At 49.8% G+C, this 11,345-nt stretch overlaps 1 protein-coding gene across 1 annotated transcript; it reads left to right on the top strand.

Moving 5' to 3' along the window:
* Positions 1 to 8,277: 8,277 nt before the first annotated feature.
* INSM2 (INSM transcriptional repressor 2) lies at positions 8,278 to 9,957 on the top strand (the record flags this gene model as incomplete). Its single annotated transcript, XM_079769294.1, has 1 exon — positions 8,278 to 9,957. The coding sequence occupies one exon, from the start codon at positions 8,278 to 8,280 to the stop codon at positions 9,955 to 9,957; it is 1,680 nt and encodes a 559-aa protein (XP_079625420.1).
* Positions 9,958 to 11,345: the final 1,388 nt, after the last annotated feature.

The following is an 11,345-nucleotide window of genomic DNA, read 5'->3' as shown; positions in this document are numbered from 1 at the left end:
GCTCCTAGATTGAACTTCTCAATAAACAACCTGGACCTTCGATGCCCAGTGCCTGAAATTTTTTGTTTTGCACACACATAGCCTCATCTTGCAAGTCTTGTCTTTACAAGTAGCTGACAACTTCTTTCTGCTCCCATTCACCTAGTTTCGTGGATACCGAACAACTTACAGTAGTAGAAACTCTGGTTATGAGATGGGGTTTATTTTCCCTGTAGAGAATGGTTTCAGAGGCAGAAGATGGGAGTTATCTAAGTGATGGATCAATTGCCTGAGGTGGGGAAGAAAAGACCTTCCAAAGGTATATGATGCAAGGAAATCCTTTCTATTCCTCTCGATCTATTCCTGATAGCCCCTAACCGCCTCTGCCTCGCCTTGCACCTTGGACCCTGGATTCCCTCTCGTTTTTCTGCACCAAGATTCCCAAATACCTAGAATCTGGGCTCCTGTGACTTTATCTTTCCTCCCCTGTTCTCAGGCAGAGTGGGCTCTAGATCTGTAGGTTGCAGCAATAAAAAACAGTGATTTTTTAAAAAATCATTATACTAGTACTAGAGGCCCGGTGTATGAAATTCATGCACACGAAGGGGCCATCAGCCCGGCCTGTACCCTCTCCAATCCGGGACCCCTCGGGGGATGTCTGACTGCCTCTCACAATACGGGACTGCTGGCTCCTAACCGCTCACCTGCCTGCCTGCCTGATCACTCCTAAGCCCTCTGCCTGCCTGCCTGATCGCCCCTAACTGCTCCCCTGCTGGCCTGATCGCCCCTAAACGCCTCTGCCTCGCCTCGCACCTGGGACCCTGGATTCCCTCCTCCAGCTGGTCATAGGCACCTGAGACCAGAGCTTCCCTCCCTCTGGCCGGCCGCAGGCACCCAGGATCTGGGCCATGGGACGGGCTGCATCTGCAGCTGCAGGGGACTGTGGGCAGGAGGCTTTGCCTGGGCCGCAGCTGCAGGCGCCTGGGACTATGGGACGGGCTGCTTGTCCCTCCCCTGGGCCGCAGCTTGGCTGGTCCCCATTCTTCTCTCTCGAGCTCATTTGGTCCCCATTCCTCTCTCCCCAGTGTTGAGTGTCTGAGCAGTCCCAGTGCCAGGGTGCAAGGGTGCGAGGGCATGAGGGCATGATGACCATTTGCATATTAGCTCTTTATTATATACAATAGCCATCAATTCATTTACCCATATGCTGGGCATTATTCTAGATACTGGATATGCAGCTGTGGACAAAACAAGTAATCTGTCCTCATGGACCTTGCAGCCTGCTGGGGGACAACAGACAATTAACAAACAGATACATCTATGGTGACAGACAAGTGCTATGAAGAGAAGAAAAGCTGAATAAAGGGACAGAAAATGATGAAGGGTAATGGTGGGGATAGGGCTGTTCTTTTGTTAGGGTGGTCAGGGAAGATCTTTCTGACGTAGTATTCTTTGAGAAAAGACCCAAGTGAAGTGAAGGAATAAGTTGTGAGTATATCTGAAGAAAGAACATTCTGGCAGAATAAACAGCCTTGAGATGGCAGTATCCTTGTCATGTTTGAGGAAAATAAGGAGACCAATGTGTATGGAACAGATAGAACGAGGGAGATGTGGGTTAAGAATAGCCAGAGCCTGGCCAGTGTGGCTCAGTGGTTGAGCATCAACCTATGAACCAGGAGGTCATGGTTCTATTTTTGGTCAGGACATATGCCTGGATTGCGAGCTCGATCCCTGGTAGGGATGTACAGAAGGCAGCCTATCAATGAGTCTTTCATCACTGATATTTCTATCTCTTTCTCCCTCTTCAACCCTCTCAGAAATCAATAAAAATATGCTTTAAAAAAAATATCCAGGGATTTGAATTTTATTCTAAATACTAGAGGCCTGGTGCACAAAATTTGTGCATGGATAGGGTCCCTAGGCCTGGCCGGCAATCAGGGCCGATTGAGGCCTTCCTTCATTCCACGCCGCCCCCTGGTGGTCAGCGCACGTCATAGCAATTGGTCGAACTCTCGGTCTCCGGTCGAACTCCCGAGGGGACACTTTGCATATTAGCCTTTTATGTATATAGATGGTGAGAAGTCATTTGAAGATTTTGAGCAAAAAATTAAAATGATCAGATTTACATTCTAATAGGACCCATCAGACTACTGAATGGAGACACACTAGCAGGCAAGAGTAGAAGCAGACAGACCAAGTGGAGCACAGTGGGAGAGGATCTGAAAATCAGATTCAGAAAATGCTTTCAAAGTAGAGTTGATAAGAATTGCTAATGGATGGTATTTGGGATGTTTGGCTTGAACCAAAAGTTTCTGGGTTTAGGTTTAGGCCACTAATTGAATTGAGGTGCCATTTACCAACACGAGGATTGGGTTTAGGAGAGGAAAGCAAGAGTTGTTTGAGACTTGTGAGAGAGTTTGACCTCCAAGTTACAGGCCTGCAGCAGCTGCCACTGGGTTTAACCTTTCACAGGGCATATCGAGGTGAGGGAGCGAGAGATAGAAGAAATACAGTTCCTTCTGAGTAACCCTTCACTATTCAAATGACTGAGAAGTAGGCCAGTAATCTGAGCTTCTCTTATACTCACAATGATGCCAGGGCAATAAGTCTCTCTTCAAAATTTTCTGATTACTATTGTCTCAAAATTTTTGAATTTAAATCAAAGTAATTTATTCCACAATTAGAGATAGCTTAAAATGCAAATGACTTGAGAGATAATTCACTGTTTATGAATTTTCATTAAAATAGAGTAGATGAAGGTCCTGAGTGCTTAATTAAATCACTAGCAAGAGAAAGAATGTAGATAAAGAAAGCAAAGATTTCACTATCTTGCCAGGGATTTCCTTGTTTACTATAATTTCTTTTTTGTTGTTGAAAGAATTACATATGTCCCCTTTCCCCCCTATTAACCCCCTCCAGCCCGCCCCCACCCCCACCCCAGGCTTTCACCATCTAATTGTCCACGTCCATGGTCTGTGCATATATACATACAAGGTCTTTGGTTGATTACCTCCCACCCACCTACCCTCCCTGCCTTCCCTCTGAGATTCCACACTGTGTTCCATGTTTCTATGTCTCTAGGTCCTCTTTGTTCACCAGTTTATTTTGTTAATTAGATTCTACATATGAGTGCGATCATGTGATACTTGTCTTTCTCTGACTGACTCATTTCACTTAGCATAATACTCTCCAGGTCCCTCCATGCTGTCTCAAAGGGCAAGAAATTCTTCTTTTTCACTGCTGCATAGTCTTCCATGGTGTAAATGTACCACAGCTTTTTTATTTTCTCGTCTACTGATGGGCACTTGGGGCTGTTTCTAGATCTTAGCTATTGTAAATTGTGCTGCTGTGAACATAGGGGTGCATATATTCTTTGATTGGTTTTTCAGATTTCTTAGGATATATTCTTAGAAGTGGGATCACTGGGTCAAATGGCAGGTCCATATTTAATTTTTTGAGGAAAATCCATACTGTTTTCCACAGTGGCTACACCAGTCTGCATTCCCACCAGCAGTGCACAAGGGTTCCTTTTTCTCCACATCCTCACCAGCACTTGTCATTTGTTTATTTGTTGATGGTAGCCATTCTGACAGGTTTGAAGTGATACCTCATTGTCATTTTAATTTGCATCTCTGTGTGTTTATCATAATTTCCAATGGGAAAGTGGAGAAAGAAGAGTTCATATATTAAGGATCTAGGGTTATACCCAAGTGGAGGGCATCCATCTAAATTCTTTCTCTCCCCTGCCTTTTAGCCCTTAGTCTCTTCCCGAAAGTGTTCGTCCACCGGAAGGTCTGTGGCATGATAGAAGCTCGTCGCCTCTTTCCCAGGGCCAGAGTGCAAGCAGGTGCCTCTGGAGAACGCTGCTCACCTGTGCATTCCCATTTGATGTTGCTCTGTCGTTTCCCCAACAGTGTCCTAAGGGAAAGGGCACCACATCCACCCCCAGAAGGCGCCACGGCAGCTTTTACATGACCTGTTTCTGGTGTATGCTTATTGCAAAAAAACTTAACAAAAGTTTAAAAGAACCAAAATTCCTACTAACCAGAGGCAACTCCAACAACATTTTGGCACATTTCCTTCTGGTGTTTTATTCAGTTTGTTCTTTCATAACCGAGCTCTTTATTGTGCATGCAACTGTTTTTGCTTAACATTATGGCATATATACTTGTCCATGTCATTTCGTTTTTATGGCTACGAAATTATCTGTAGAGTAGCTGCACCATGATGTCCTCAAGTTATTTTCTGATTTTTTACAATTACAAATAACACTGATAAACAGCCTTGTGCATAAATCGCTGCCCTTCTTTTGGGTGATTTACTAAAAGAGTAATTGGTGAATTAAAAGGTATACATGTCTTTATTTTTTTTCTTCTTTGGGTATATATGGGTTTGTTGTTTTTTTTTTGGTGTTTTCTTTTGGAGGGGTGTTGCTTTTTTTTTTTTTTTTTTAGAGAGAGACAGTGAAAGGGAAGGAGGGAGGGGGGGAGAGAGAGGGAGAAGAGAGAGAGAGAGAGAGAGAGAGAGAGAGAGAGAGAGAGAGAGAGAGAGAGAGAGAGAGAGAGAGATTGGTTGCTTCCCACACACGTGGGCCTGGAGCTGGAAGCGAACTCACAATCCTTAGTTAACCTGCAAACCTTCCATGCATGGGCTGACGCTCTAACCACTCACTGAGCTACGGCCAGGGCGGGTGTATGCGTTTTTAAAAGCTCCCAATATACATTGCCAAACTGATTTCCAGAAAGATTATCAAATTATACCGGGGGGCGGGGGGAGACATTACTGGATCTGTTAGAAAATGTGACAGCAGTTCTCTTTTTTCTTTAAATAACGAGGAGAGACAGCTGTGTATTATTATACTAATCATTACGTGCTCTGTTTCACAGTGCTCACGCAATAGTGGCTGCCCATGCAAGTGCTACAGAGCATGGAGAATACAGATGCACTTGTGCAGTGAAGCTCCGGAGACCCTCCGTTAGTGGAGTTTGGGTGCTCACTGGATGTTGGGGGGTTGAGGGGATGAGGAGCCGAGAGGTCAGAGGAGGGGCGGGAGTGGGGATGCCGCCAGAAGAGGGGAGCTGCGCAGGTCGCAGCGTAGCCGCCCCCAGCCGCCCCCTCACACAGGAAGGGCTTCAGGGTGACGAAGGGCGGCAGGCACGGAAGCAAACCCGTTGGCCACCTGAGTGATGATGATGTCCTTTGGGTTAACCAGAGATTTCGGGGGAAACTTCTGTAATGTGGGGGCCAGAAATACAAACAGCTGCTGTCTGGCCTTCTCCTACACACACTAGTGTTCCTGAAAATAACAGGAAAGTGACTCCTTGAACACTGTTTCTGAACTGTCACAGAGAGAACACACAGCAATTATTTGGTGAGTGATTGAATAGATGTGCACATGGAAGACAGGACGGCTGGGTAGGGGGCTGGACACACCTGCTGTCCACCTAATAACGAGCACCATTCATTCCAAAATATTTATTGCATATCAGTTCTGTCAGTCACTTCATTAAACATTCCATATCATACCTGCTCTTTTGACTTTTTAAGTTTTCATTTTTCTTTTCTTTTCTAGAAACAGACATACAGTCTCAGTTGTTAAAAAGGGACTGAGAGGAAGAGGCCCATATAGTGGCATCTCCCTTTTCTCTTTGGCAGCATAGATAGCTAAAGATATTTTCCCTCATGCAATTTAAAAACCAAATGTCACCCCCTAACTTTAAAACTTTAAATGGTTCTCCTTGCCTGTCTTATGTAATAAAGTTCAAATTACGTTACCTGCTCCTTTATATTCTTTTTACAATCTGACATATCATGATTTTTTCCTTCCATTCTTTTGTGTATGTGAAACATTTTTGTGTGGTAAAAAAGTATAACAAAAATGTTCATTTTAACACATGTTAAATGTGCAATCCAGTGGCATTAATTGCATTCACAATGTTGTCCATTGATCATTACTATTGATTAACAAAACTTTATTACTCCAAAACAAATTCTACAACCAGTAAGTTCCTATTCCCCCAGTACCTGATAGCCAATAATCTACTTTCTATCTCTATGAATTTGCCTATTCTAGATATCTCATATAAGTGAAATCTTATAATATTTGTCCTATTGTGGCTCATTTCACTTAGCATAATTTTTGCAAGATTCATCCATGTTGTATCAGCATTTCATTTTTTTTATGTCTGGGTAATATTCTATCATTTATATATATCCCACCTTTTGTTTACACACTTATCTGTGATGGACAATGGTTTGTTTCCCCCCCCCCCCCAATTTTTGGGCTATTGCGAATAATGCTACCATGCACATTAGTGTACAAGTATGTGTTTTAGATGTCTTCAGTTATTTTGTGAATATACCCAGAAGTGCAAATGCTGGTTTAAGTGGTGATTCAGAATATTAATTTTGATTATAAAGTGTCAGGTTTATTTAGTTAATTTTATATGATTTCATGCTATTTAGTAGAAAATACCACAATGATGGTGTTTTCCAAACTTGGGCCCCAATCTATTAGTAAGTTATGAAATCAATTTGTTTGCTATGATCAGCATTTTGAAAAAGGAAATAGAAAAGCGAGAATGCATTGCACTACTTAAGGGCATTCTTTGGTGAATCTTTCATTTCAGTTGTGTGTGTGCTGTAAAATATGTCTTATTGTGGGATGCGATCAGAAAAAAAAATGAGTTCAAAAGTGAGGTTTGGAATTAGCCAGAACTCAGTGTGATACTGGGCTCTTGGGACCTTTTACCAGTTATCTAACTTCTTTTGTGGCTCAATCCCTTCATCAAAAAAAAAAAAAAAAAAAAAGGAAAGTAATAATATGTCCTTGTTTTGTGTGCCCATGTGTGAAAATATGAGAGATTACTTAGGTAGAGTGCCTAAAATATAGTCAATGATTAACATACGTAATTACTTCCAAATCTGCTTAACAATAATGCCCTCCCTGTAAAAACACTTCATTCGCTAGAAGGAAGACAGTGTGTACTGACGACCAGACACGTGGCTCAGGCTGTTTCTGCAATATGGTTCTGTAAGGAGACTCAGACACACAGCTCTTTCCCCTTCTGATTCTCACATTGCACTTACAACCACATTATGGATTTGGCACTTTATTATACATCTGAGTATGTTTCCTACTTATTTCGCAGTTCGGCTCGTGTTGCAAACTTTCAGATACCTTCTAGGGTTTAAAACAGGGTGCTGGATCCCCCCAAATCGAGGGAGTCTGGCCTGCAGCCCACCTTTTGCCAAGAGTCACTTACACCAGGGGAAGCAGACTTAATCCTGATCCCACCGGTATTTCCCACTCCATGCCAAACACGCCCGTGAAGCACCGGGTCCTGTCTCCGGGCGGTACAAGTGGAAGGTGTGAACGGAGAAACCACTTCATCTGAGGACAGCGGGAAATTGGATTCCGACTCCCCCTCCCCCCTCCCGTTCCCCTCGGGCCGGGGCGTCGATAATCCCCGCGGACCGGGGCCCGGCAGCCTGCCCGCCCCTGAGCTCCCGAGGCTCGCCGGCACGCACGCTCTCCCGCCCTGAGGGCCCTTCTCCCCAGATGAGTCCTCCTGGGCTCACCGGCGCGCGCGGTCCGGATCGATACCGGACGGCAGGCGTGCTCCCGCCGTCAAGTGCAGGCACCGGGCGGCGGGCGCAGCTTCCCCTCCGCTCGATCCAGGCAGAGGACGGACCTTAACCCACTCCCCGGCGGACGCCCACCTGGTCGCCGCCCCGACCCCCGCCGCCCCTTCCTCCCAGCTCGGCTCCGCAGGGCGGGGCTTTTCCATCAGGCCCCGGCCCACGGGCAGGGAGCCGCGCGCGGGCGGGAGGGCGCCGTCAGGTGGCCCCCGCGGGGCTCCTAGCTCCGTCCCCGGAGGCGGCTGCAGCGGGGAGCGCGGCGCTTCCTCGCACCCCGGGACTTACCTTCTCCCGTCTTCTCTTTCCCGGGTTGGGCGGCGGGGGTGGGGGTGCGGGTGTGGGGGGGAGGGGGGGTGCCTCGGGCAGCCCCTAGGCCGGCTGGGCCAGGAGGACGCGCAGGTCCCGGGGAGGCGGACCGGGGCGCGCTCGCCGCCCGCCCGGGGACCCCGAGAGCCCGGCTCCGCGAAACCCCGCCCCGGAGCCCGCTCCCACTCCTGATTGGCCGGCGCGGCCCCGAGGCGCCGGCGGGGCCCGGGCCTGTGTCTCAGCTATAAAGGCCGAGCAGGCATGACCGCCGCCACGAAGCTCTAGGGCAGCCGCGGTGCTCGCCCGCTCCGCCCCGGTAGCCCCCCATTACCCCCTGCCCCCGACTGCACCATGCCGAGGGGCTTCCTGGTGAAGCGAACTAAACGGACCGGCGGCGCGTACCGAGCGCGCCTAGCCCAGCGCGTGTTCCCCGTACCGGAGCCCCAGGGGGCGCCGCCCTTCGCCCGGGAGGCTCCCAGGGCCCCCGGGCCGGATGCGGAGGTGGCGGCGCCCTCTAGCCAGGAGCCCGGAAAGGGGCCGGAGGCGGCGGCGGCCCGGGAACTGTCGGGGTCGCCTGGCCGGGCAGCCGGGGTGAGCCCGGGGGCGGGGGGGCGGGAAGGTGCCGAGTGGAGGGCGGATGGCAGGGCGAGCCCCAGGCCCAGCTCCAGCCCTGCCAAGCCGGTGGGCGTGGAGCTGCGCCGGGCGTTTCTGGAGCGCTGCCTCAGCTCGCCGGCCTCCGCGGAGTCCTTCCCCGGGGGCGCCGCCGCCGTGGCCGCTTTCTCCTGCTCGCTGGCACCAGCCGCCGCGCCGACCTCGGGGGAACAGTTCCAGCTGCCGCTCCGGGCTCCGTTCCCGGAGCCCGCGCTGCACCCGGACCCCGCGCCGCTCGCGGCCGCCCTGCACAGCCTGAAGCGTCCCGCCACGGGCGAACGCCGCGCCAAGGCCCCTCCGGGCTGCGCGTCTGGACCTGCGGCCGCGGGAGTCAAGAAGCCCAAGGCCATGAGGAAGTTGAGCTTCGCGGATGAAGTGACCACGTCGCCTGTCCTAGGCCTGAGGATCAAGGAGGAGGAGCCCGGAGCCCCGTCCCGGGGCCCGGGGGGCGGCCGCACGCCGCTGGGGGAGTTCATCTGCCAGCTGTGCAAGGAACAGTACGCGGACCCCTTCGCGCTGGCTCAGCACCGCTGCTCCCGCATCGTCCGCGTGGAGTACCGCTGCCCCGAGTGCGATAAGGTCTTCAGCTGCCCGGCCAACCTCGCCTCCCATCGCCGCTGGCACAAGCCGCGTCCCGCCGTGGCAAACGCCGCCGCCGTCTCCGCGATGGACGGGAAGCTCCCGCCTTCGTCCTCCCCGGATGCCGCCGCGGCGGTGGCTTCTTTGCTGGCGGAGGGGAAGGAGAACAGCCGCGCGGAGCCGACGGGAAATCAGCACCTGCAGGCCCGGGACAGCTCCGGGGTGGAGCCGCGCCCGGACGGCGCCCCATCCCAGGGCCTCCAGGTGTTGTCCCACCTCGAGGCACCGCTGCCGCGGGGCCCCTACACGGAAGGGGTCTTGGGGCGTCGGCTGCCTGGGCCGGGCAGTGCCGGTGGTGTCGGGGGACCCGAGATCTTCGTGTGCCCCTATTGCCACAAAAAGTTCCGCCGCCAAGCCTATCTGCGCAAGCACCTGGGCACTCACGAGGCGGGTCCGGCCCGCGCGCTGGCCCCAGGCTTTGGCTCCGAACGCGGGGTGCCGCTGGCCTTCACGTGCCCCCTGTGCGGGGCGCACTTCCCGTCCGCAGACATCAGGGACAAGCACCGGCTGTGGCACGCGGTCCGGGAGGAGCTGCTCCTGCCCGCTCTGGCCGGGGCTGCCCCGGAAGCTCCGAGCCCAGGAGGGCCGTCCGACGGGAGTGCTCAGCAAATTTTCTCGTGCAAGCACTGCCCGTCCACTTTTTTCAGCTCCCCGGGGCTGACTCGGCACATCAATAAGTGCCACCCCTCCGAGAGTCGGCAGGTGCTGCTGCTGCAGATGCCGCTGCGGCCAGGCTGTTGAGGACCCGGAGACCGGAGAGTGGGCGAGGTTGGCCCCTGAGGAAACAGATCATGGGAATTTCTGTAGGGCTCTCTTCAACTTGCAAGTTTACCTCATTGCTTTCCTATATGTTCTCTCCTAGAAGTCTCAGTAGTCACTGTTCTGACATAGGAGCGGACAGCAAAATGTAAAATCCCTTTCTAGAGCAGGTTATGTATATGGATGGCATAAACATTCGAGGCCAAGGACTGCCAGCTTTAAATCCTTCTTTCCCCATGAAAATGGCATCCCCACCCCCTCACCTCCCAAACTCTGAAGGTCCAATGAGTCCCATATGACTTGTAATTCCTATGGAAAGTCGCAGTGGATGCGTGCATGTCTCAATGTCTACAGTCATTTTTTTGTTTTCCCTGTTGTCATCGCAGGCACCTATTTAGTTTGTTTCAATAGGGTCAGATATCTTGCATTGTATATTCTGTGAATTAAAAGTTGTGACTGGTACCAAACTTATGGGGTGGGGGGGAGATTCAAGACCTGTGTCTGTAGATAGAAAATATGAGGATATGTGTGCTTTGGGGGATGTGGGGATCTCCCTGTAAGCTTTTTTTTTTTTCCTCAGAATTAGTCCACTTTTAAGTTAGTGTTTGGAGGTGGGGAGTGAGCTACTTTATAGGGAGCAGCTGACATATCCCCAAGATTCTCACCTTTAGCTATTTTGTGTGTAGTAAGCAGGAAGAGATACTTTAAACCTTAAAAAAAATAATAGCTTTTTGGAAATAGAGAACTCATTTCCTGAAGTTTAACTGTTTTAGTAGGGTTTCACCCAAATTGTTTGATGCTTCCGTTGTAAATCTTGCACTGTGTATTATAAATTAAACTATGTTCAGTTTAAGGAAGATGTTAATACCTATAATCCACAATGGAGCTGAATGACAAATCATTCAATATCCAATATTTTCTTTTCAGCAATCTGTCTTACAATTTTTATGTAAATCATATCTGGTGTACATTCTGTACCCATGTCCTAAGAGCCAGAGTTTAGGACACTGAGTGAGTACTGCTTGACAGACCGCCTGTGTTTGTAAGATGCTCACCACCAAATAAATGTACATAGCTGGTGCTTTGTTGTGTTCTGTGTTTGTCTTAAGAATCCCATTAAACACAGCCTATTTTTCAAAGCTACATCTCCCCAAAGCCAGTATCCTACTTTATAATTTTAGTGACCCACTTAGATTACAGCCAGGAGAAATTCTATTTTGTAAATGAATGTAATGGTGAGGAAATGCAATGGAAAAATTTCTTTTAAAGTACGGCTGTGCAGATAGAGCTCCAAAAGGCAAAGAATATGCACTATTCTTTAAAGACACTTTACCACCCCAAAATATCAACAGAAAATATATTTAGAATTT

This window comes from Cnephaeus nilssonii (assembly GCF_951640355.1).
Source record: "Cnephaeus nilssonii genome assembly, chromosome: 4".
Lineage (NCBI taxonomy): Eukaryota > Metazoa > Chordata > Mammalia > Chiroptera > Vespertilionidae > Cnephaeus > Cnephaeus nilssonii.
The sequence above is the reverse complement of the archived record's forward strand: the minus strand, read 5'-3'. Positions and strand labels throughout refer to the sequence as shown.